Source organism: Bactrocera tryoni, chromosome 5, assembly GCF_016617805.1.
Source record: "Bactrocera tryoni isolate S06 chromosome 5, CSIRO_BtryS06_freeze2, whole genome shotgun sequence".
Lineage (NCBI taxonomy): Eukaryota > Metazoa > Arthropoda > Insecta > Diptera > Tephritidae > Bactrocera > Bactrocera tryoni.
Genome location: NC_052503.1, coordinates 36,355,294 through 36,382,513, shown reverse-complemented (window position 1 = coordinate 36,382,513; position 27,220 = coordinate 36,355,294). Strand labels below are relative to the sequence as shown.

The window sequence follows — 27,220 nt, the reverse complement described above, 5'->3', positions numbered from 1 at the left end:
ATAAAAATTGTTAAGTTGCAATAAAATTCTATTTATTTTTCCCATTTCTATTACATAGGCAAATAATAGAGCTACAAATAAATAATAAGAAAAATAACAGCTGGTTACATCAAACCTAACTGTGACGATCTATTTATTTTTTTTGTGATTTTCATGCACAATGCAGCTTCTTTGGCATCCACGCATTGTTGCACAGTTACTTATGTATGTGTTTTACCAAGTCATGTATCCGTTCACTTAGCCTTGTGTGTTCAGTTTGAATATAGGCGATAATGCAAGTCCTTGTCCAGAGCCAAGTCATCAATATGTGTGCGAAAATTGTCGCAATAATTATCTAGTCTAAGTAATTTTTAAGTACATACACATGTACAATATACAGATAAAAACCCATAACAATTAATTCCTAATGCTACTAATGCTTCTTACAAGCTAATGTATACAACAGTATTACCGTCAGCGATCAGTGCACCCTGTGAGCTAACTTTACGCTGCTGACGTCTGCTGTTGTTCAGTGGTTGTCGAACCCGCTGTTGAAGCCTCCGTCGACTTTTCTTTAATGGCCAACCATGGACAACGCTTTTGTAATTCCGCTCTGTATCTAGGATGACTAATAGCGTACACGAATGGATCGACGCAAGCTACCATTTTGCAAGTACAGGCTGGTATCATGGTTACGCCCGGCGTCAGTAGACTCTTATCACCAAATGCTCCAATCAATGACATTACTCCATACGGCGTCCACGACACGAAGAAGAGGAAACAAATGGTAATGGCCGCTTTTGCGATACGTATTTCCGCCGTTTCCTTACTCTTGTCCACATTTGATCGCAAAGACTCAACATTCATTTTCTTCGCTTGTTCGCGTAGCGCTTTTTCATGACTAAAGACATGACCAACTATTTGACTGTAGTAATAGACGATCATCGATGTCGGGCACACAAAGCTGCAGAAGAATATGGTGCCAACAAAAAGGCGCGTATCGAAGTTATCCGTTAGGTAGTCAAAAGTGCAAGATGTTAAATAGCCCTCTAGAAAGAAAGATATAAAATATTATTTTAGATCTCGCAAATGCAAATAGGTTTTGGAACACTGGGCGTTTATACCCGCTAAATAATTGTGCTATAAATTAGTATTACATAGGTATATAGTTCTAAATATTCGAAGGATATCGGTTCAATTATTTAGGGCTGAGGATTAAATTTTCTTCAGAATGTATTTTTTTGATGTATGTACATACTTACATACATATACAAATATTGAACCGAATGAAGGGTTTAACTAATAATCAAGAAAAGCTGGATGTACATATATGAATTCTACCTCATATATCATGTATAACGACTGTCAAAAGGTCACCGGCTCGAAAGCGATCACCCAGGTTGTTTTATTATTCAAATATGGGTGCATAGTACTAATTTTTAGTAGCGGACAGATCTAGAAGGAAAAGGCACGAGAAAATAGGTTTTAGATTGTACATGACCTTGTTACCCCCATTTATAGTTTATTCAAGTCAACGTTTCGAACAGAAATTTGAACTAATGTTCTTCATTGAAGTTTCATGTTAGTGCAGTCCATGATAATCTACTTGCGATGCAACTAATGGAACATAGTCAACAATGTTAGAAGGCTAAAAAACTTGATCTCACATTATATTACAACAATATTTTTCATTGTACCTCAATATCAATATTTTCAAAATAACAAATTTATTGTCTTTTTAATAATACAACAAATTCTTAGATAAAAATTGTATATAATACAAAACTTAAAATAATCTCAAATAAAACAAATATAGGCTTCTAAATATCATTACACTTAAGTTAATGTCTGTTCATTCAGTAAATATATAAAAATTTGTTGCATAAAATATATTTTTAGCTGAAATAAGGCGAATTTATAATAATTTTTGTGGAGTTAGCGGCAACAGATGACGATAGATAATATAATCAAAATAATGTGGCAATATCAATTTATCTACGTTAAAGTGAATACGTATCTGCATCGATACATTAGTTGCCTTTGTTTAACCACCGTGTAAGAAAACGGTTTTTTATCAAGTGTATCATTAGTGTAGTACGTACTTGGTGGAAGTTTTGTTCGTCGTATAGCAATAATTTTTATATTAGTAGCAACACAATTAAAACCAAACAAGACATAATTTTTATTCAATAGCGCTAATTTTAATATATGAAAAGTACAATTTTGTGGAAAGTCATGTGAATTCATAATGAATCGTTCGAAAAGGTAGTGAAAACAATCGGGTGATATTAATTCTTTTCAGAAAAGGAAGTAACAAAAGCATATAAAAAAGAACTAAGTGCTAAAAGTGGAGTTAACGCGCATGCAGAAGCGGAGGCTATTGAGCACTTTTCTGTGTTTCATGTCTAAAAGAGATGGAATATTTATATTCTCGCTCTTTTTGATCTATAAGATTGCTACTGCCACTGCATTTGAGCTTTACATGAGTTAGTTGCACCGCCTCCATTTCGGTTTTTGAGTGAACTGAAATACTTTGAGTTTGTTGTTTGCACGCACGCTTTGACTTTCTATCCTTTTATTGCAAACGGATCGTTACATTGTCAAGAGGGTATACAATCACATATAGGGGTAGACAAATGAGTCGGTCTACACAACCCCAGTAAATTCATATCAGCAGTTGCAGCAATAGCCCTAAAAAAACGTAGCATTTCTTTGCCTTCGGCAGCGAAGTAACTGATGTCGGCGCAAGAGTCGACAGAGGTTGTGTTTTTATTATAACATTTAACGCTGCCACCTAATGCAAACATAGTAAACATGTCGGGTTTGTTTGTAGTGCGAGTGATTTGAACGTAGTGAAGTGTATAGCGCTTTTCGTAATGTTGTGGGAGCGAGAATATAGCAGTTGCTAATTCAGTATAAGTTAAGTTTTGCATTCATGTTTTTTTTAAGAGTTTAGGTGGCAACGCTATACAGTTAATTGTTTTTATTTGTAATGTATGAGCTAAAGATTGCAGAGGAGGTATATAGTGACGATGGCAGCGCAGTTCTGTATGCCAAACAGATGACATTCGTTTGAGTAAATGGGAACAAAAAAATTAAAAATTTAACTGTGAAAAAATAAATATCTAAAAAGTGGAAATTATAAGGGATACGATATAACGTCCTTGTGCTTGTAACAATGTGAATTTACTTTACAATATACATAGCTTGAGATCGTAAGCAAAAGTGATATATTTATTGCAATAAAGCAAATAGATACGAAGAAAAATTAGCACTATTTTGTTGTAAAGTTTTTGGGAAAACGAGCAATCAAATTATGTAAAGCAAAAATTATTGCAAAGTGTATTTACAAGTGCTTATTCTCTTATGTGCACATGTGTGCATGTATGTACATCAATCTGTATTTTTAAACACGCTTAGTTTTTGAAGAGTGGATATTGTTTATATTGGAGACTGGTACCTACTTCCGTCGCTCACGTAAACATAAAAAACAATACCGTCTGGAGAAATGAAATATTAAGAATTTTATACAAATTGTGAGAAGAAGAAGCCTTACAAAATTTCATTAATAATTACGACAGATGTGGATTATTGTTTGGTCAACCAAAATAATGTTGAATTGGTAGTGTGTAAGTTATTTTATACTTACATTATAAATATTTTACATTGCCATTATAATTTGAATATTCTCTAGTGAACAAATGCCGAAAGTCAGTACTTGTATATGACTTTAAAACGTAATTGTTCAAAAAACTCTCCATACGCTCCCATATTGATTTCTGTGATACGTATGGATTGCATGCATTACCATTGCTAACACAATATATTGTAAATACATACATAGTATATAGTTCATTTGAATATTATTATGTTATATTATTATCTTTGATATACATACATATGTGTGCTAGCTTTTGTGGATCAATAAAAAAGAAAATCGTATAAATTATGGATATAGCTGGAATGATTTGTATATCTCCAACGAACAAACAATTTTATTAACTGAATATGAATTTGTTTAAACAAATTGCAATTACACTTTTTATGCCTGCTTACTCCGAGGTATACATAGTTACCACAAAACAATAGGGTCAGTTTTTGAAAGTGTAATTTTAATGGAAGTCTTTGGGGTTTTATGACGGGAACTATAAAGTGCTTTGGGAAAATTATTAGGAGGCATCAATGACAGCGACATAAAGATAGAAACATTGTGTTAATTATAACTGTATTTTCATTTTCATAGTTAAAATACAAGTACAATATGTATGAAATAAATGAAATATTGCAAAACGAAGGAAAATCGCTGAAAGAATCGGAGGTTGTCAAAACTTTCTACATATGTACATATATCCGAATTGCTACATACATAGGTACATACAGAGATATGTATGTATGTCCAGTAAAACGAAAGAAGTATATAGTGACATTAAAAATATAACACTAAATTAGCAAGTGCTTTTTTTTACTCATGGCGCATATTAGTTGAAAAATGTTATATGGAAGATAATCAAAAAAAAGTGGCCCATCTTGGCGTGTTTTGCCAACAACGTTTTTTTTTTTAATATCTACTGCCATCTAGCGTTTTGAATTGTTGTTGTTGTTATAGCGGCATAATTCTGACGAGTTGACAGTCTTTGGCCGCATAAAAATCCGGGACCTTTCCGGTTACGTAAACCCGACTGTCGTGGGAACGGTAGCGATATGAGTATTTTGTTGTGGCTTTATACTTTGTAATAACAGTGGTATATGAGGGGTAAAAGAGCACAGGCTGCCTAGTGTCACGACTAAATTATTTACAGTCTGAATTTTAACGCCGTCGACTGCAATATTGAGGTCAAGTCTGTAGTCCTTCGTCCAGTTTGGGAGCGTAGACTTTTCGATGGTCTCAAGTAGGGTGGTGTTGTTGACTGCATTAAAGGCTTTTGACAAAACTAACGCAACAATGATCGTCCTCCCGTAAGCTGGTTTTTGGTTGATATCTGGGCGTTTAGGTTTCTCAGGTTTCAGTAGTGGGACGACTTTTCCGGTTTTTCACACATCGGGTATTTGAATAGTGGTCAGCGACAGGTTGAGGCGTTTGGCTTTGTCTAACGAAAGATGAAGTGTGAATTGCCGGTAAAATACTAGCGCACTTCTTCGGCTCCAAAGAAGCATGACCATTGAAGTGAATTTAAACTTGGGTCATCATGTCTCTTCGTGTCAGACAAAGCCTTGACAGCAGTCAAAAGCTTACTCACGCCGGTGGAGAGGTTGCAAGACTTCAGGTGCTCTATCCATTTTGTCAGCTTTTGTTGATTTACTATAGCCGAATCAGTATGGCGTAAGGTATAGCGCTCATTAGCTAAACAGCTGCTTTGTCTGGGAAATTGATGCGGAGTTCCGCGGTTCTTCCCGCTTCATCATTCATTGTGCATAATATCGAATCGCCTATCTGTTCCGGCAAGTCCATCCCCCCTACGATCTTTAGATCGGAATGCCAAAGATTGTGTTGCGTGCTAAAGTCGCCTAGTACCAAACGGTTTTTACCTATGTATGTGCGATGTTTATATTAAATATTTCGACTCGACATCGCCTGACCGAACAGCTACATATATCCAGACATTCAAATCGATAAGACGATATTGCACGGTGTTGTGCAGTATGAAGGCGAGGTCAACACCATTATCTCGCTCGCAATCCTTATGTAGGACGTTAAAGCCTCAACAACTCAGAAGATGTGAGCGGCTGTTTAACTTGGTTTCTTGAAACGCAGAAATTGATACGCATTTTCTACTCATGAATGTTGCTATCTCCTCGATCTCACTCTGTAGTCCGTTGTAGTTAAATTTTAGAATTCGAGTTTGGCGCTAAATTCATGGTAGATGGTAGCTTTTCACAAAGTGGACTTGAGCCATCCTTCTGATTGAAAGCGTCATGAATCAAGTGGCATATATCAAAATATTAGAATAAGGTAATGTCACCATATGCCTGGGGAAATATAACATTTATATGTGTATACCGACAAGATAATGATCTTAAACATATCATCAAGTGTGTAAAAAATTGGTTGTAGAGTCAAACGAGTTGAAGTTAAGTCTCAGTCTTTGTAGTTTCCTTGTATCAACTCAATAAAAAACATCAGTGCCCATGAAAAAAGTGAATCAAACGAAAACCAACTATTTTAAGAAATTTGTGGCAGGTTTGAGAAGAATTACCATTTGAACGTTGCTAGGATCTCATAGACTCGTTGGAAATATTAATACATCTTGAGTGAGTGTTTTGTGCAAAATTTTTAAGACAAAAACGCTTTTCTTATTTAAAATTATCAGATTCGTTTCGTTAATGTGGTCACTCTCTATGTTCTTGGGGACAAATGAATGTACACAGAGAACAAACGAAATGTCTTATCATAAACGTCTAATTGGAGCAACTATTTTTTACTAAATACATACATACATTTATACATACATATGTATACCCGCATACGCGTGATCCTACAAAAATGTGGTTATTAAAGATATATTACTGTTTTGAAGTTTTGCCGACATTGCAAATTGTTGAGAACCATGAACGGAAAGAATTCAACAGTAGGTAATCCTGAAGCCCTTTAAATCAGCTCTTGGTAGTCTTTGTAGTATTATCATTGTTTCTGTGTCTGTTCTATGTTCAGTGTAAACAAATATTTTTCATTAGCTTGTGCAGCTTTAATGGCAAGACACAGCTTTGTCTTGAAATTCGAATACAGCGACAAGACTAATGAAAATCTTTGAAAACTAACACTATTTTAGGTATTTGGAGAGTTTGAAATGCTTACTAAGCTAACACATTTCAGTTCAATAACTATTTCAAGCAGTTTCGGTGGTTCTTGGCATACACATACATATCTAAAACCAGGTGATATATAGCATCATGACATATACATATGTACATATTTGTATAAATGCTCATGCTCATAAATATGTGCATATGTACGTATGTGTTTGCTGGTATCTGGGTATAAACTAGAGACCTTTTAAAGAGAGAGTGAAAAAGGTCGAGTTCACACGCACACAGCTCCATACCTACATCATCCATGGGTATATGCGTATGTATATACATTTGTCCACTACTTCTCCGGTTTGCAAGCTTAATAGAAAATTTGTGTGCGAAAAGGTTAAATTTTTCATATAAAAATACTTTTGGAAACAAATATGATAAACTCAAGCAAACAAGTAATGAACGATCTTTCTGTGTAAAAATGGAATATTTACATTAATTGGTATATGTCGTGAAGATACTTTGTTAAATAAAAAAAATTTCAATATAAGAACTTGATTTTGATCGGTCAGTTATATGCTTAAGTGATGAAATATCGGCGGTTTCGAGAAAAAAGAACTTGCGCAAAATTTCAGATCGATAACTCAAAAACTGAGGCACTAGATCTTTCCTTTAGGTGTTAGGAACTTAGTGGCAAACTTGATATACTATATATAACTTGTTCAGTGTATATGTAAGATATCAGAGTTTGTGAAGAAGAGTGAACTATGCGTTAAAACCACAACAAAAGGGATTGAGTAAAAATCTGTTATATCCACTAAGTTCGAAAAAATGACCACTTTCAAACTTGTTTTATATTGGATATTAAATTCACGATGTAGAGATTACTTTTAATATACAAGCGATCCAATCATCTGCTGAATCATAAGTTAATTATCAGAGCTGTTGTTGTTATAGCAACAAAATTTTGCGGGTTGACAGTCCTTGACTGGATAAAGAATCCGGGATCGTTCTGGTTACTTAGACCCGAATGTCGTGTCAGAATTATATCTTCTTGGTAACTTAAGCTTCTCTAATGACGGATTGATTATTCCTTCCATTTCTATAGAGTAAAATCACATTGGAGCTGTGAGTAACCCTTCCGTAAATTTGAAATAAATGCATATACATATTTCAAAATATCTTAAATAGTATTCAGCTGTCGCTCTTCGGTTTTTGCTTCCATATTTGTCAATCCAAGCATCTTATATGAAAGCAGTCGAAAGTGAGAAAGACGAATATTTGTGCCCAAATTGGATATCAGCTTCACTAGCTTATACCGGATATAGCAACAAAGCATGTTATAATTAATATTCCAGATTATACAGTTAACATACCAGATAATATTTACATATGTATATTTAAAACGGAACTATAAACAAATTGTAAATAATTAGGAAAAGCATCAAAAATATATTACAATTTTTTACAAGGGTTAGAATAGAATACAGTCCGGCTTCTATAACCAAAACTTGTGACTTTAATCTACCAAATGAGAACCTTTTCATTTCCCCTCGAAATGCTAAAGGATTTACCTTACATAAGCAAACAACTAATGCAAGTTACTTTGCGTTTATTACTTATTTCAACTTCTTAATTGCATACTGCAGGAAGGAGTGGTTCCTGGGGTTTTAACATTTGTGAAACATTGAGCGTGATCTCGTCTCCTAATGGGCTTAATGTACTTATCGACAAAATCATTTAAGCTAAATCAAACAAAATTGCTCAGGACATACATATCTTCTTGGAACATCTTCTGACAGTCGGAAAATGAGTGAAATCGGATTATAACCTTCTTCATGTATAACGGTTATGTTGAAAATTACTAAAAGTGCGAAAACTCAATAAATAAAAGCGACATCAAATTGGAGAAATAGAGTTGTAACCACGCACACATCCAATATAAGACAATTTTCATTCCCTATGATTCTTGACAGTATACAAATGATACACCAATGAATATATATAAATCTTTGCACCAATAGTGCCACACCTTCCATCTCAGGTCTAAAAATTGTCAAAATTACACAATTTTTCTTCAAACTACTAAAACGTAGATATGGACCTAATGTATATGACTGGCTTTTTTACACAAATTATCGGTAAATGTGTGCATATTATTGACAATCAGAGATAATCTTTTTTCTGATAATACTATACGGACCCTTGTGTCAATAATGAAAAAAATCGGGCCAATACTACCACTAGCAATCCAATATACTTCATATATCCTATTATATCCAATATAAGTATTTCAAACTTCCGACAGCTTTTTTAGAGTATTTATGGGTCATTTTTTACGATATCTTAGCAAAATTAAGTGAACGTATGGGGTTACATGCGTTTACGGGTTTCAAAAAATTATTTTTTTATTGTCTTATTAAATTCTACAATACCTATAGAATATTGTCTTAAATTCAATCTTCAAGTTGATCCTAATTGTTTCGGAGATACAGCCTTGAGAAGTCGTCCGCCGTCTTTTAACGAGTTTTTCGCGAAACTGTGTTTTTGAAGTCGGTTGGCAACACTTCTCGATAACTATTTAACCGATCTGGCCGATTAAAAAATTCACGGAGTTTTCACTAAACCTTTAATTTTTTTTTTTTTTTTGTAAAAATGTTTGCCAAAAATCCAATTTCAGTTATTTTTCTTCGTCCAAGTTCTAAGTTAAGGTTTTAACTAAAAAGAAGTCATCTTGCCAACACGGAAGCATTTTTTTCGGAGAGGTCACCGAAAATGGCGTCGCGATGGTCGAGATTAAAATATTTTTTTTTTTGTTTTTAATTTCAGAATTTCTTTGTTAATGGTGTACGTTTGTAACTTATATTGTAATGCATAATATTGGTCAACGAATTACACCAGCCAGCATATACTATATACATATGTATGTATTAGTGTAAAATAAGCATAAAACAATACGCCGACTAGACTATCAACGCAACAAATATCAGGCGTGCACCGACCAGGAAGAGCTCGAGTTGCCACGAGAATTGAGAGTGATCGTGGAGCTTCGTTCTGAATACTGTGCAGGTTAAACTCATACTTTTCCAGAATTCACTTCGGCATATCAAATAAATATATGCCCAGCGTACAAAGAGTCCCCGTATGACACTAACCACCTCTTTGCATGCCCAGCTAACCCCACACATCGAAACAGCACGTTCTTATGGCTGCAGTTGGAGAAAGTCTATCTTATTTTATTGCGAGAAAAGCATGGAGATTCGATTATTTCGAGAAATTGTGACATTAAATGGCCTCCAAGAAGTTGTGATTTAATGCCATTAGCCTGCTCTTGTGCGGTTATTTAAAGTCATTGGTCTTTAGCAATAAACAAGACTCACTTCAAACTTTAGAAGTCAATATTGACGGAGCTATTCATGAGTTTAGTGGAAAAAATACTCGAAAATTGGGTTGATCGAATTCGTTCTTACTAAAGAAGTTGTGAGTTAAATGATTCGAATAATATACGAATACCAGTAACGATTAGTGTGTTTTTTTGTGAAAAGAAATCATACCACTCTTATTGATTAATAAGCTGAAATTTTGTCGCTTATGTCGGTCAGTGCGTGTGTTATCTTAAAAAATTGCCTGGAAATGGATTCCCGAATATACTTGAGTAATACTACAAATTAACTCAGTCAGTCTGGACCTTCCACTTGCTCAAATACAATTCGGTTACACCTGAACTTAGCCCTTCCTTACAGGTTTTTTTTTATTAAGTTATTCGACTAATGGTTGTTTGCAACTCACAGAGAACTAAAAACTTGAAACATATACAAGTTAACAATTGTTATATTTTCCATATTTACTCGAGATATTTTTGCAATAATTTATATTAATAATTATATATATTTTTTACCGTATTAATAAATACATTTTTTTTAATTTTTTAAATGCAGCTCAACAACCCAGCCGAAACAACCGTAGATATTAGAGACTTGTCAAGGAAATAGTAGTAGCGTTTACAATAACAACACTCTGGAATACTTTTACGTGAGCACAGCCAGTGAACTGCCAAACGCAACGTTTACATGTTTTTTACGTAACACACGTCAATTTGATTGTAACAATAATAACAGCAGTTATCTTAACGATCCGTATGACTCACAGAACCTGAACAACTGCAGCAATAGTGACGATTCCTTTATCTACATCAACAATCAGAGTCCACATCAATACCTTAACAATCACCTGCGCTACTTGCAACAACAGCAGCAGCAACTACATATTCAGTACCAACAACAGCTGCTAATAGAACAACAGTACCTCAGTCAACTTCATAATATACATCATCATCATCAACGCCAACGTTACGATTACTATAATCAGCGTTCCCGGCTCTCATTGCCAGTGTTGCCACGCGTCCACCTGCAACTGCAGCAAGAGCAACATCAACAGCTAGTACGACCTGTGCAACCTATACAGCATACAACACTAACGCTGTTACCGTCTCAGCAGCAGCACCAACAGCCTTTGACGGCATCATCATCATCAACAGCAGCGGTGCACAACGAAGAGGAGAGCGCCGTCGCTGTCGCTGTCGCCAACGTCGTCGCTCCCACTCCCGCGTCCACATCCGTACCGGTAACTGCCTCCTCTGTCGCCGTCATCGCCGCCTCTGGTGCATCCTGTACACAGCCGCAGCCGCTACCGCAGCCGCAGCAACCATTCACCCTGTTACAACACACACAAATGTCCAATAAGCTAAATCCGAAACGCCGCGAAGGACCGATCACTACCGGTACCGGCACAACATCGGCCGCCAATACATCCTCAGCCGCAAATACATCCTCCTCATCTAGCTCATCATTATCGTCCGCCGGAGGCGGTGATGGTGGTATGTCTGCCGATCTAACTTCATTGTTTGAGTGTCCGGTGTGCTTCGATTATGTCTTGCCACCGATATTGCAATGTTCTAGTGGGCATCTGGTATGCGTATCGTGCCGCTCGAAACTCACCTGCTGCCCAACATGTCGCGGACCATTGGCAAATATACGCAATTTGGCAATGGAGAAAGTCGCCTCAAATGTGAAATTCCCATGCAAACACTCGGGTTATGGTTGTACAGCTTCGCTGGTTTACACAGAAAAAACCGAACACGAAGAGACATGTGAATGTCGACCATACCTTTGTCCGTGCCCGGGTGCATCGTGCAAGTGGCAAGGCCCATTAGATTTGGTCATGCAACATTTAATGATGTCACACAAAAGCATTACTACGCTACAAGGCGAAGACATTGTCTTTCTCGCCACTGACATCAACCTGCCCGGCGCTGTCGATTGGGTTATGATGCAGTCTTGCTTCGGCCATCACTTTATGTTGGTGCTTGAAAAGCAAGAAAAATATGATGGACACCAACAATTCTTCGCAATTGTGCAGTTGATCGGCTCGCGGAAAGAAGCCGAGAATTTCGTCTATCGTTTAGAGTTAAATGGCAACCGTCGACGCCTGACTTGGGAGGCTATGCCGCGGTCCATACATGAAGGTGTTGCATCTGCTATACACAACTCCGATTGTCTGGTATTTGATACATCGATTGCGCAACTGTTTGCGGACAACGGAAATCTCGGCATTAATGTTACCATTTCGATTGTCTAAAATGAAGCAACAACATACACATACACAAAAAAGAGAGAGAAGACAAGGACAGGGAATATTTGTAGAAGATAAGAAATAGTAGAAGAGGGTGGGAGTGACTTGGATTTTTTCAATTGTGAGGGAGTGCAAACCCCGACAACAAGCTTCAGCAAAATGGGACAAAAATATAAAAAATTGGCGTACACGGTTACATATATGTATAAAGTGGGTTCAAGCATGTATCCAAATAACCCAGAAATAACAAAAAATAAATGCGAAAGACAGAAATTGAATTTTTTTTTACCAAAAAATGTATATATTACAAGCTAGGCCGGCAGCGTGGAAAACTTTAAACAAAAACGAACACATTTTTACATTTTAAATGAAAGCCCTAAAATAATTTCTAATAAATAACCATTGCATGGTTTATCCTTATTTACTGTTCGTAGATTGCTGGTACGTGGGAAACCCGAAAGTCAAAATTTTCACCTAATAATAATTTGTACATTGCGTACATACCTACATATATAAAATGGATTTGGTTTTACTGGCATCCCTTACTTTTTTTTAAACGATATGTTTGTAAACCCGTTCCATTTTGCGTTGCTTGCCGATTATTGCAGAAACCGTTTTCAAAACGTTTTCGTAAAGTCAAGGCTTCATTTGTTTCCTATTTTTATGTTATTCTTCTAAATCTATAAATATATATAATGTAATGTAATATCAGAAAACACTTTGGTTTAATTTATTATAATACGACACAATACTGCTCTATCTTTTCATGGCCAAAAGAATATATTACAAGGCACAAATATGCACTCAGAATTATTGTCGATATACATATGTATGTACGTATATGTACCCGAAAATACTACTGTGAGCAAAAAATAGTAAGACTTAATTTAAATTTCGCGCAAAAACCTGTTCGTCGAAATATTGTTTTTTCTAGGTTGGTAAGACTGTCAGTGACATCTGTGCCAATTATCACATCAAAATTAAAAATCACTATTGGCCTTCGGTGATTTTTTTTTTTGGCGCGAGCAAGAGTTTTTGATTGGTACAAATTATTTGAAGAAAACGAGTTCAGGACGGCCGTCGACATCAACTGATGATCAACATGTCAGTAAAATAAAGAAATTGGTGCTTGAGAATCTGCGATTAACAGCCAGAGATCTTACTGGCATCGTTGGAATATCTAAAGGGCCAGAGAAAAACATTTTGAAAGATCATTTGAGCCTAAAAAGAGAAAGCACGAATGGTTCCAAAATCACTAAATTTTTTTGAAAAACAACGTCGCTTTAACGTCTGTGAAACAATGCTTTCCGGCTACCAGAATGTCATGACACGTATTATTATTAACGATGAATCTTGGATCTATGCTTACGACCAGGAAACAAATAATCAATTGGCCCAAAATTGTGGAAAAGGCGAGTCGAAGCCAAAAAATCCATGTCAAAGCAGGTCTAAAAACAAGGTTATGTTGACAGTTTTGTTCTATTATCGAGTTGCAGTACTTTAAAATTTCTTCCGACCGCCAAATAGTCAACAAGGAATACTATTTGAGTGTTATGCGTCATTTGCGAGAATTTATAAAAAGATGCCGGAATTATGGGCCGACAACTTTTGGTGTTTGCAGCACGATAATGCACCGTCGCATACTGCATTAATTTTTCGTGAGTTTTTCGCCCAATTTTCAACCAATATCGTTCAGCAACCACCATATTCGCCTGATTTAGCACCGTGTGACTTCTGGCTATTCAGCGAACTCAAGCGACCGCCTGGGGGAAACCGTTTTGAATCAATTAAGGTTATTAAACGTGAATTACAACGCACTTTGAAGCCTATTCCGGAAATTGGCTTTAATAGCTGTTTCGAGGATTGAAAAGTATATTGAGGCCAAGGTGATTACGAAACGACATAGATTTTGAAGAATGAATTAAGAATTTTAAAACTATGAACGAAGTCTTACTATTGTTTGCTCATAGTAGTATTTACGTTATCTGTTCGGAAACTTGATTCATAATTTTGCTTGGTCCAAAGCGTTTTACTCTTCTTGCTGCTTCGGGGAAACATGAAAACAGGTTTAAAAAAAAAATGTTTATGTGCAGTATGATTGTACGCATATTATGTAATTAAAAAAAACTTGTAGATTGATCGGTCTTCGGTTAAAATATTTCTATAAATTTTAGTACACAAAGCTGATATTGGTGGACATAGATCTTTCTACCTTTGTCAACACTTTGACTACTTTCTACAATAAATGTCCAGTGATAATTCGAAACAAAGCAGTAAAAAACTTTACCTTCGTTTGCATCGAAGCTATAAAATCCTTCTCAAATACAAAAAATCGCTTATAAGAACTTGATTTTGATCGTTCAGTTTGTATATCTGTTACATGCTATAGTGATCCGATCTGAAAAATTTCCTTGGATATTGCATCACTGCACACTTGATTCCAATCGTTCAATTTCATTGACGGCTATATTGACCCGGTAACGGCAGTTCCGATAATTGAGCAGCACCTTGGGGAGAGGACTGACTAGCCCCCGTATATGTATACAGTCAGACGGATGAACGGACATGGCTAAATCGACTCAGCACGTTATGTTGACCATATATTTATGGGCATATACATATTATATAGGGTTTTAGACGTCTCCTGCGGGTTACAAACTTCGCAGCAATCTCTATATACTCTGTTCAGCGTCTAAATATTCCTTTAGCCACAATATATATTAAAATAATAGTTTCCGTAAAAATCTGAAAAATTCTCAAAATTTTTGAAGTCTTAAAGGGTACTAATTCTAACTAACTGTTAACTTTAATGTTTCTCCGCATTATGGAAATTGTTAAAACTGAATGAATTTACCGGGGCTTACGTAAAATTGAATAAAAATGTAAATTATTTTTTATAATTGCTTATTGCTGTACTAAATTACATAATTTTGAATGCATTTGAGCCTGTTTGCACTAATGATCGACAAAAAATTGAAATAAAACCAAAAAGGAACCAGAACAAAGCGAAATGTGGTGAAAAACCTTCAATGCGGAATGTGTTAATAGTTTGTAAAAAAAAATAATAGACACCAACTTTGCAATTGAGGCAAAAATTTAAGAACAGATGCGATAATAGTAGACAAACATAAATATATAGTTAAGAATATGCCAATTGGTATATAGTAAAACTCAATTTGGAATCAACGCATAAACAATGTGCATACATGCATACGTATATGTTTAACACATGTGTATGTATGTATGTACTTACTTTACGTAGAGTACTCTACGCTGACACCTAAGAAGTAATGTATCATACCATTATTTTTACCATATGTCCATGGAGCATTTGCCACAAACAAATGGACGTATTTAACTGTATGTAACTGTTTTCCTACTTGATTTCCCTCCAATTCCTAATTCCCCCCCCCCCCCCAACTGGGTTGCTTTCACCGTAAAGACTTACGTTTTTCCCCCCAAATGCATAACGTCTATGTTCGTATGTATGTATTGTACTTTAGCGCTCTGTACAGCAACTGCACGAGCGTATTTATATGAAGATATTTTAAACTTAAAATATACATAACTTAAGCTAAACTTATGTATACTAAAAGATGTAGTTATTCTGTAATAGGTTAGTCGATCTCTAAATTATGATTGATGGTAAATACTGAAGACACTAAAAGATAACAGTAATAAAAAATAAAAATAAAAAAATTGAAAAGCGTAAAAAATCATAGAAATGTGAAAAATCAACACTAGTTTAATTTGATTTAATTTTTAGTGCTCCTATGTGACTTGTAAATTATCATTATCTAATATCTCATTAAATATACGCATGAACATTTGTAACTGAACACTGTTTTCTTTCCAATTATCATCATACAATATGTATGTTTGTCATCGCTTGTATTTAAAAACGTTGAAATAAATTTTATGCCACACTTTATGTTCATATCTCAAAGCAGCAGCCGAAAGCGTTTAGCAGACTTTGTTTTTTTAAGTTTTTCACTGTTTAATTATGCTCCGACTTTTTAATTTGTTAATTTCTATTTAATATCTATTAGTGAATCGAAATAATGTAAAACACGCGTTGAAAATAACTTAAAGTGCATAAGTATAAGGATACATAAGACAACCATATGACGGACGTCCAAAACACGGAGCTACGAATCGAAGTTCTTGCAAGTCAAAGGACTACAGTGAATGTAGACATACAACAACATGTGTTTAAAACATAAAAGTGATTAGAGAAAATAAATATTTAAAAATGAATTTAAAAAGATTCTTTAATTTTTATAAAGGATGATCCATTTCGAGGTACCACACTTTTTTAAAACTGGGCGGAGATCGTTATTTTACTGCTGTTTGTGAAACACGATGATTGTTAGTCGAATCAACTTTCAAAGCACGTCCAGGGTTAAGGAAAAACACAGAAAATTCAAATTTAATGGGGAATGGTTATTATCATTCGAAAGAACATTCTTTGGCATTTTGCGGCTACGCCACAGAAGGTCCATCCGTTGAGTCCAATTTCCGATGACTCGAACGAGCATTTCCACTGGTAACTGGCGAATGACACGAGTGATGCTTTGCTTCAAGGCCTGAATGTTAGCGGGATTGTCCGCATAGACTTTAGACTTTACATATCACGATCTTGGTGGCCAATCGACCCGTCAAAAACGCGAAATTATCTGCCCACTGAAGTGTTATCTCAATAAATCCATTGATTGATGCGACGGTTACGTTCTCACTGGCTCATAAACGTCTGATCTTCTTGGATTGGAACTTTTCATAGACCCATAGAGCGAAGCGATGTCGCTTGGGAAGCTCTAATGGTTTCAGTTCTTGTAAAAGCTGTATTTTGTACGTTTTCAATTTAAGAACTCGACGTAAAATGCAGACGTAAATCAGAGTTGCTGAGAACAACGCCGAATCGACTCTTCACGGACTTTCGTGTACACTCTCAGCTATATTTTCTTCACTGCGTGCAGGACGTGGTCTATTCGGTCGAATATTATCCAATAATGAATGCTGGGTCTCAAGATGGCTGATAGCGAATAGTACGCTCAACTTCATTGTAATCAAGTTGGACGATTTGTGAACGTTGTTCAGGTGTAAGTCTCTCCATGATGAAATGCTTAAGAATACTGAACGAAAATAGCATGATATTGACACGACCTACGCGTGATCTATAGAAAAAAGTACCTCGTCTTGGATCACCCATATATGCAGTATCTACCAATTAATTTTCACCACTACCAATAGAGAGACGTGTGCTTCAGGAAACGCAATTGCATCCCTAAAAGTTGACCGTTTGGTGCGAGTTGTGTTATGGCGTCGGGCTTTAATTATTTCGAAACAATGTAGAAAATAAAGTTATCATCAATTGCGAGCGTTATAACACGATGTTTATCGACTTTTTCCCCCAAGAATTTGATGTTGGCAACTCGTTAATTCGGAGAAAAGGTCCAGTTTAATGGCCGCTAAGATTATGCAATTTTACGCTTCTAGACCACATTCAGCGAGCTATAGTCGAAATTTCAACCAAAATGCTGCAACGGGACACCAAAAATTTGCTTATAGACGTCGTTATATAGTTTGTAAGAGCTTCCACACATCTGTACCTGGATGTTACTTCGTTAATGGCTTTAGCCAGTTTTAGAAGCTCGTAACATAACATGACTTTCTGATCCTACCAAATACGGAGCATTACCTTGGCGTCATGGATATTCGGCTTTGCCGTTGATTTGGCTAATATGTAGACGATGGATTACATATAATTCTTTGCATTTAGGGTTGTAATGGATAATCCGAAAAACAGGCTATTTTTGTAGGGTTCAAGCAGCATTTCAAGACTCTTTTGGTCCTCCAAACCACCATCCAACTTCAAAAAATATGGTCATTCCATATGATGGACTCATTTATTCATATATTGCTTTTTAAAATACGGTAGTAAAGTGATTTTTTTTAATTCGAACCGCGTTGTTAAAAGAAGGAGCTATTCGGAGCCTATTTCTGGCTCAATGGGTATGTAAAGAAACAAAATTGCCACATTTGGGACGAATAGCAACTGGAAGAGATTCAGAAGCTGCCATTTCATCCAGAAAAATCTAGGGTTTGATGTGGTTAGTAGGCCAATGGAATCATTGATTCATATTTCTACAAAAATGGTGCCGGTCAGAACGTAACCGTCAATGATAACCGACTACTTGATACCTGTCATTGAAGCCTCTCATCTCAGTGACATATGGTTTCAACAAAACTGCACCACTTCCCACACATCGCATCAATCAATGGATTTATTGAGAGAACATTTCGATGAGCAGATAATTTCACGTTTTGCGCCGGTCGATTGGCCACCAGGATCGTGATATGTTAAGCCTAAAGTCTATGCGGACAATCCCTTTTCATTTCAGGCTTTGAAGCAAAACATCTTGCATGTCGTTCGGCAGTTACCAGTCGAAATGCTTGAACGAGTCATCAAAAATTGGACTCAACCGTTCGACCATCTGAGACGTAGCCAACAGAGAGAGAGAATCTTTAAATAATAAATGCCAAAGAATGTTATTTTGAATGATAATAAACATTTCCCGCTAAATTTGAAGTTTCTTTGTTTTTTTCTTTAAAAAAGTAGGGAATCTCGAAATAAATCTCACGTAATTTAGCGGATTGCGAATAAAATACTATAATTTAACCTTCCTAAATCCAAATACACGAACATTCAAACAATTTTTCGAAAATCTCTAACACAGTCACACTGTATATTTTTACAAATATTAGTTATTTCAAATCAGTTAAATATATCGGTAATTTACCACAGGGCACTATCAGAGGTAATTTCTTTGTACACCTTTATTCACCGTTGTGAATAATTTATTATTCTTACCATTACTGTAAATCAGTACAGTAAATCAATCAGTCGTTTAGCACATATTACAACTCGTTCACATACCTGGCACAAAACGATCCCAAAAGCCAGTGAGTGGCATAATGACCCACGGAGTACAGTATACCCATATCAGAAGATTCATAATGATAGCTTTGGTCATGGTCATTGAACGGTTCATTGGCTTCGTAATGACGTTGTAACGGTCGTAGCCGATAGCCGCATTCAACATGCCCGCACCAATGCCAGAATATGAGCCGATGGCGGCAAAAATTTGACACCATGTATTGCCGAGCGCGAAACCACGATGGAAGCTATTGTAGATGAATATCGGCGCTTTGGCGCACATAATGAAATCTAGGAAAGCCAAATTCAGAACGAATATATTGGATGGCGTGCGTAGGGACTTTGCGCTGCGGAATGCAAAAATCAAGAAAAATTGATTAAAAGCATTTACCAAAACCCCTTAGGCTGCAACAATTGACAAGGTCTCATTGGTGATGCGTACCTCATGAAAACCCACAGCACTAGTCCATTACCGATGGTCGAGGCGAAGAAGAGAAATGTGTATAGTATAGCGAGCATGTAGTGCATGGATGCTGGCGGTTCTAACTGGGTGAGCCAATGCTCGGGTATATATTGTATCTGATCGGGCGGCACATTCCAGCCCAGAAACTGTAGCTCATTCGAGACACTGCAAATTAAAGATTGAGAAATGGTACGGCCATTGCGTTATCAATTGGCGGAATTTATATTCCAACTGGTGGTAGATTTTACCGCGCTTGTGGTCGCAGTACAGGCTCCAGGCTGGCATTGCAGCGTGGCAGCATGTTTCTCTCGTTGTAATTCTCTGGACGACGGACTGGATGCAGCGTATGAGTATGACGTAAGTCCACAGTTCATGCGTTCACTCACTAAATGTGGTTCAGGAAATTAAAAGAAATATCTACGAAAAACGGCACTTATGCGAACCAAGAAACGATTTACTAATTTAGCCGTTAAAAAACTCTTGAAAATGCACCGCGCGCCACATAGCCACTGCAACTGAAATTCTCGACGCTGAGTAACGCTTGGGAATGTGGTGGGCTTTTATAGTTTCATAGGCATTGTGTGATTGCGGTTGGCTTAAAATGATTCTAATTAAATTTGCTATTGCATTTTGTGTAGCACTTTGCTTGCGTGCTGCTTAATCGGCGTTGTGGCAGAGAAAATGTTGCAAGTTGACAAATTCCGAATTCCATAGGGCCAAAGAGCAGTCAATGCCAAGAGTGTGACTTAAATCTATTCTAAGCGGGGGAAGTGAGATGGACAGCTGTTGATTGAATCCCACACACTAAATAATTATTCTATCCTAATTATGGTAAGTAAAGGTATAGCTGTATTTTCTTTCATTCTCATAAGTATTTCTAAACCTTTATCACAATGTGTACATTTCTGTTACATTATTTTTGTTTAGAAAATCTGACCTTGACCCCATATAACATCTATCAGTTAAGCCTGACCGAAAAATGGTATAGTCCATTGAAATAAAAGAAAAACGTTGATAATAAATATTTTTATGGAGTAATGGGGATTAGGGGGTGTAATAGAGTATAGTAATGCTTCTGGGTAAGCAGTTACAGTCGTTAGAAAATATCCAATTCCTACTCTTGCGTCGACGCCACGTACCCTAGACAAGTGAGTAATCCTTGTGTAAGATGCGGTAATCAACCCCCTGGGGTCACGGCTAAAAGAGAGGAAGCTTCAGCGGAGGCACTCCGACATATTTAGTTTAAAGTTTCGCTGAAGTCGGGTCCTGGTCCGGTGGATGAGGGTCTAACCGAAATTCCCATCATAAATAAAATAATATTTTTCAACATATCACTGATTTGCGCCCACGCCCCGACGGAAGAGAAGAACGATATGACCAAAGATGCCACATCAGTTGGGTGTATGTAACCGGAACGGTCGCGGACCACTATCTTGTTGTACAGAAAGCGCGCCCGTCAACAAACACTAGGAAGCTCCGACGCCGAGAAGCTGCTATCACAACCGACAGCTAAATGGTTTTCTACTCGACTTGCCCTCCTACTCGCCTGAAAAAACAGAAAAGGGGCCGGGGCCGATGGATTACCGACCGAGTATTTCAAATACGGCGGCGAAGAAATAGCAAGGTGCATGCATCATCCTTTTTGCAAGATATGGTGGGATGAAAGCATGCCGATGATTGGGACATATGTAAGTGTGCTATGCCCAATCCACAAAAAAAATTCGAACTGCAGAACTTAATCGAGCAGGTACAATCTTTTACAAGAGTGTACAGTTGCCGGCGTACACCGATGATATTTATATATTAGCCTCAACAACCGCGCCGTTAGTTCTGCTTTCAACAGACTGGATAAGGAAGTTAAGCAGATGGGTCTGGTAGGAAACGAGGGCAAGACGAAATATCTCCTGTCATCAAACAAACAGTCATCGCATTCGGAACTTGGCCGACTTGCTATATGGTTGCAACATCCGGAACATCGTCAACAAATCCATGACCGATAGTTGTGAATCTTTTTCTATAGTCTCCTCTTCTTCAACCTCTGGTCAGCTTCTACAATAGGCATTGTATGGGGTTCCCGTTATATACCGTGACTAGTTAGCAGTTCTACTAAAGTTGTGGCATTTGGTTTGAATTTTAAAGCCGGCATGTGCGGTTCACTACATTAAAAAATGTTGTAATTGAATTGAAAATTAATTATTCGACGAGATCATAAATAGATTAAAATCCTATTAGGTATCTTATTAAGTTATATTATAGGCCAATATTGACATTAAAAAGTCAACCGCAAGTTTGAGAATCTGTATTAAGGATATATGTGGGTTCAGGAGAGTATTGATCCGACTTTATAATAAAAAATGAACGCTCTCTGAATTTCATGGAGTTATAATAGCTTATATATGGACCTGCATATGTATACGGAGTAAAGCTATTCGGCAGTTTGAAATGCCTTATATAAGTTATAAGGGCTAGGGTAAGTATAGACCCGACCTTGACCCCAGACTATTGGGTAAAAAGATGCATTATTGTCGGGTTAGATGTCCTCTATATTTCATTAAGATATATGACATATCGACTGAGCTTTAGGTCCATTTGGTACATTGCTTAAGTTTTATTCAGTTATCTACATGGATGCCCTTATTTAGGAGTGTTTGAATTCCTATTTCGCCCACACTGTAACATTGAACTGACAAAATGATATGAATCAAATTTTTGTTGAAATTAGTCGTGTTGTTTCTAAGTTATAGGATTTCAACTAAAAGTTGGCGCGGCGTCAAGCGCATTATAATACCCTGAACAAGGTATATTAAGTTTGCTAAGAAGTTTGTAACATCCGGAAGGAAACATCGGAAACCCTATAAAAATTCAAATGTGATAAATGATTAACGTGACAAGCTGAGTCGATTCTGCCATATCTGTCTGTATATCAGCGAACTAGTCCCTCATATTTTTGCTCGCTTAGGAAGTTTGCACACGGCCTTTTGTTCCCAAGAAGCTGTTCACCGTCGACATTGGATCAACGTAGCATATAACTGTTATACAAACTGCATCGATCAAATACATGTCCTTGTATAAAAAACTTTAATTTGAAGAAAGATCTTAAAAAAATTTGTGTTATGTATTATTATCAAAGACAATGATACGATTTCCGAAGAATCGGACGTCTATAACATATACGAGTATCTGGCATAAAACGAAACGATCTTGTTTAGAAGATTCTCTATTCGTAAAAGTTAGTCTAACTTTTTTTGACATGCAACTCTACCAAACGATCTTTTGTATAAAAATCTAATGCTTGTGATGTTTTTCTATATCGCTCTGTAAGTAGTTTTGAACATAGCTATCATATGGTCATGTGATGTAGATATTATCGGATTTTATCCATTTTCACACTGTATAAGGACGTGTCAGAAGGATTTGTTCACGTCAAGTTTGATTGATATAGTTGTAGCGATTTGAGAGATACATACATATGTACGTTACTCCCATTAGGGGCGAGCCACGCTCACTTTACAAAGGTGTTTGATGCATCAGCTGAAAAATTCCGCTTTTATAGTCTAGCTCCTGCTTCTGGGTGCCAAGAAGACTGCATTCCGGAGCAGTTAGTCTACCGCTACATTAATGGTAGCAATCTCGGCTTGAAAAATACTGCAATACGAGTAGTATGAAGTCAAAAGATGCGGAGATTTCCAAATATTTATATAGTTATGTGTTCATTTAGATTCTTTGAGTCTGATAGTAACAACCGTTAGGTGAACAAAACTACATATTTTATTCTGTATGCTCTAGGCTAAAGTCAGCCGATTGACATCTACACAAATTGCTTAAAATTGATATTATTTCTAACCAACTAAGTAAAAACTCAGATTAGGTATGCAAACAAAACATGAATACAAAAGTAGAAGTAGTTTTTAGGTCTAATATACCAAAATATCTAATAAATTACGCTGCTATATGAAAATTACCAACATTAGATAAGACGGGAAAACGATGCAATTTGAAGCTAAAACGAGGAATAATTATCGAATAAAGCTTGTATAAAGATGCGATTGGCGACAACCAGCCAAATTTTGCGCGAATACTATATCTGGCAGAGCTCACGATTAGTTTTCTAAAATTTTGGAAACTCTTCTATTATCACCCATGTGTTTACAATCAGGATTTTTAACTTGTTCTTACTGGAAACCTCATCAATTTTGCCTCTTCACCGCCTTTGACTTATGCATGAAGTTGGCCTGTCATATTTTTCATGGCTGACAGCTTGTCTTGGAATAAATAGCTGTGGTCATCAACTTATAATCAAGGAAGTAGTTTTTGAAAAACAAATGTGGAATTAACAAACGTCTTAAGATTTACAGACTCTGGTAGTAAAATTTTGGTAAAGAGTAAAGAAATAGGCAATACATTATTGCTGAATTCGAAACAGTAAAGTTGTTCGGGGTATCAGGGAACTCCCCGAAATATGTGATGCACATTCGAAACCTTTTGGCTTCATCTAATTTTTTAGTGTGAACACCGCGAAAAAAACCACATTTATCGAAGAGAAATATTTACTATATTCCAAAGAAATAAAATGAAATAATATTAAATGTGATAAAGAATTTTGAGATTCTGTAATTTTTACAGAGGATACCAAATTTAATTTATTTGTGTTTGAGAGTTGTCGATTTGTACTATCAACCATTGTGGAGGCTGCATTAATGTTGGGGGTGTAATGAAATCAAAGTCCTCTCTCGACAAACAAAAACCAAACTCTATAAGTCACTCATAATTCCCGTCCTGCTGTATGGTGCAGAGTCTTGGACGATGTCAACAACGGATGAGTCGACGTTGCAAGTTTTCGAGAGAAAAGTTCTGCGAAAAATTTATGGTCCTCTGCACGATGAGCTGTACGAGATATACGACGACATCGACATAGTTCAGCGAAATAAAAGATAGCGACTACGCTGGCTAGGTCATGTTGTCCGGATGGACGAAAACACTCCAGCTCTGAAGGTATTCGACGCAGTACCCGCGACTCCGTTGGAAGGACCAAGTAGAGAAGGACCTGGCTTCGCTTGGATTATCCAATTGGCGCCACGTAGCGAAAAGAAGAAACGACTGGCGCGCTGTTGTTAACTCGGCTATAATCGCGTAAGCGGTGTCTACGCCAATTAAGAAGAAGAAGAAGAATGAAAGCAGATAGCGTCGGGGAATTAGGAAAAGAATGGACAACTTGCCAATATTAACAAGGAATTTGGCTCCGTCAGCAGCTAAACTCAACTTAAATTACGGCTTCGTTTAGGATAACGACCAGAAGCTTGCTGCTTTGAAAAAGTGCAGCCACATCTTCCCCAGAGTCTAGAACTTAATCCCATTGAAAACCTGGAGAGTCTCCATTATATGGAGACGAAGTAAAGAGATCGCAAAGAAATGATGTTTAAGGCAGCTCTCTTGAACTTATAACAAATTTGGTGTATTCTATGAATAAAATACCACAAATCGTGATGGCCAAAGATGCACATACAAAATATTATTTTTTCTTAAAAAGTGTAATTGACAATTATGACTAACTTGTTTATTTGGTCTTCGGAAACGAAGTCTTCTTGAGACCCAGCATTCATTATTGGATAATATTCGACCGAATAGACCACGTACAGCACGGAGTAAAGAAAATATAGCGAAGAGTGTGCACGAAGACCATTCACAACAACTTGGACAGACGTATGGAACGACTTTTACGTCGAGATCTTAAGGTGAAAGCGTACAAAATACAGCTTCGGCAAGAACTGAGGCCGCTCGACTTTCCCAAGCGACATCGCTCCATTCTATGGGCTCTTGAGTTCCAAGAAGATCCAACGTTTTCCAGCCAAGCCATTTCTGGCTCAATGAGTATGTAAACAACCAAAATTTCCGCATTTGGGACGAAGAGCAACCTGAAGAGATTCAAGAGCTGCCATTTCATCCATAAAAACAACGGTTTAGTGTGGTTTGAGGGCCGGTGGAATCATTGGACCATATTCCTACAAAAATGTTGACGGTGAGAACGTATTCGTCAATTGCGACAGTTATCGCGCCATGATAAACGACTATTTAATGTCTGAAATTGAATTGATCTCGGTGGCATTTGGTTTCAACATGACGAAGGCACTTCCCTTACTTCGGATCAGTCAATTTATTTATTGAAAGAACACTTCGGTGAGCAAATAATTTCACGTCTTGGTCGATTGGCCACCAATATCGTGTGATATTATACCGTTAGACTTTTTCCTGTGGGGATATGTAAAGTCTAGAGTCTAAAGGGAGAACCCCGCTTCGATTCAGGCCTTGAACAAAGCATCACGCGTGTCTTTCGCCAGGTACAAGTCGAAATGCTCAAATTATCGACAATTGGACTTAACGGCTGGACCATCTGAGACGAAGCCGCGGCCAACATTTGAAAGAGATAATCTTCAAAAAATAAATGCCAATGATGTTATTTCGAATGGTAATAAACATTCCCCAATAAATTTGAAGTTTCTGGATTTTTTTCCTTTAAAACTGAAGGGCACCTCGAGACGGAACACACTTTATATTACAAATATTAGCCTTAATTCACCTACCTGGTACAAATTTACCCCAGGTCTCAGTAACACATCCAATCACAAACGGCAGAGCATAGATGTATACAGACAAAACCATCATGACCGCCTTGCCGTGTGTCATTTTGCCCTCCATCGGCTTCGTGATGACGTTGTAGCGATCGTAAGCGATCAACGCATTCGTTGTGGACGCACCGATGCCTGTAAAGGCGCCAAGTATGCCATACACTTGACAACCGAAATTGCCCAACTCGAAACCTCTATGAAAACTATTGTAGATGAACACAGGTGTCTTCATCATCATGAAGAAATCGCATATAGCCAAATTGATAACGAATATGTTGGAAGGTGTACGCAGCGATTTGGCACTGGAAAAAAGTAAAAAATTAATTGTTAAAGAAAGCACTCCGGGGCTTTTCAACATACTTACACGTACTTTACAAATACGACGGTTAATTATACTTACGCAGAGAAAACATAGACGACAACACCATTGCCGCACATTGATATAGTTGTGAAAATGATATACAACGTACCAAGCAAGTAGTGGTAATGCGCTGGCGGTTCCGGGTACTTCAACCAATGATCCGGTATATGACGAATCTCCTCTGGTGGCACATTCCAACCAATTAGACGTACATCTGACGACAATCTATGTATTTAATAGCGATATTATGTTATCAAGTTATCAAACTTGAAAAATGCAATCAGCACCTTGCTTCAGCTCGCAAAGTTGCCGCTGTCGACACATTGTCTAAAATATTTGGTAAGCTATATGAATAATCCACATTCACATCCATATCAACAAATTAGTCCTGGTCAATCACTGCCCAAACCCAAACTATCCACTTTGTATTGATTGAACCGAGGCGCCTGACTACAATTTCTCTTCAGTTCGTCAATAATCACTTTCACTGG

General features: G+C 36.9%; 2 protein-coding genes across 7 annotated transcripts; one reads left to right on the top strand and one right to left on the bottom strand.

Annotated features, from left to right (window-relative positions):
• Positions 1–15: 15 nt before the first annotated feature.
• On the bottom strand, positions 16–27,220 carry LOC120776636 (opsin Rh4). 2 transcript variants are annotated; one of them, XM_040107454.1, is made up of 4 exons: positions 27,017–27,220; positions 26,769–26,954; positions 26,324–26,670; positions 16–1,028 (listed from the first exon to the last, which is right to left on the bottom strand). In XM_040107454.1, the coding sequence occupies exons 1-4, from the start codon at positions 27,100–27,102 to the stop codon at positions 484–486; spliced, it is 1,164 nt and encodes a 387-aa protein (XP_039963388.1). In that variant the 5' UTR covers positions 27,103–27,220; the 3' UTR covers positions 16–483. The 2 variants fall into 2 exon arrangements, with proteins under 2 accessions (XP_039963388.1, XP_039963389.1); XM_040107455.1 differs by lacking the exons at positions 26,324–26,670; positions 26,769–26,954; positions 27,017–27,220 and adding exons at positions 19,283–19,629; positions 19,725–19,910; positions 19,994–20,272 and having other exon boundaries at positions 484–1,028.
• On the top strand, positions 2,044–12,863 carry LOC120776637 (E3 ubiquitin-protein ligase sina). 5 transcript variants are annotated; one of them, XM_040107458.1, is made up of 3 exons: positions 2,044–2,244; positions 3,409–3,608; positions 10,653–12,863. In XM_040107458.1, the coding sequence occupies exon 3, from the start codon at positions 11,446–11,448 to the stop codon at positions 12,349–12,351; it is 906 nt and encodes a 301-aa protein (XP_039963392.1). In that variant the 5' UTR covers positions 2,044–2,244; positions 3,409–3,608; positions 10,653–11,445; the 3' UTR covers positions 12,352–12,863. The 5 variants fall into 5 exon arrangements, with proteins under 5 accessions (XP_039963392.1, XP_039963391.1, XP_039963395.1 ...); XM_040107457.1 differs by having other exon boundaries at positions 3,400–3,608; XM_040107461.1 differs by lacking the exon at positions 3,409–3,608 and adding an exon at positions 2,987–3,194.

Coding starts and splice junctions, on each gene's coding strand:
- LOC120776637 (XM_040107456.1), top strand. CDS start 11,446: ATGTCCAATAAGCTAAATCCGAAACGCCGCGAAGGACCGATCACTACC.
- LOC120776636 (XM_040107454.1), bottom strand. CDS start 27,102: ATGGATGTGAATGTGGATTATTCATATAGCTTACCAAATATTTTAGAC. Junction 26,955..27,016: donor ACTTTGCGAGCTGAAGCAAG/GTGCTGATTGCA, acceptor TTAAATACATAG/ATTGTCGTCAGATGTACGTC. Junction 26,671..26,768: donor GTCGTCTATGTTTTCTCTGC/GTAAGTATAATT, acceptor ACTTTTTTCCAG/TGCCAAATCGCTGCGTACAC.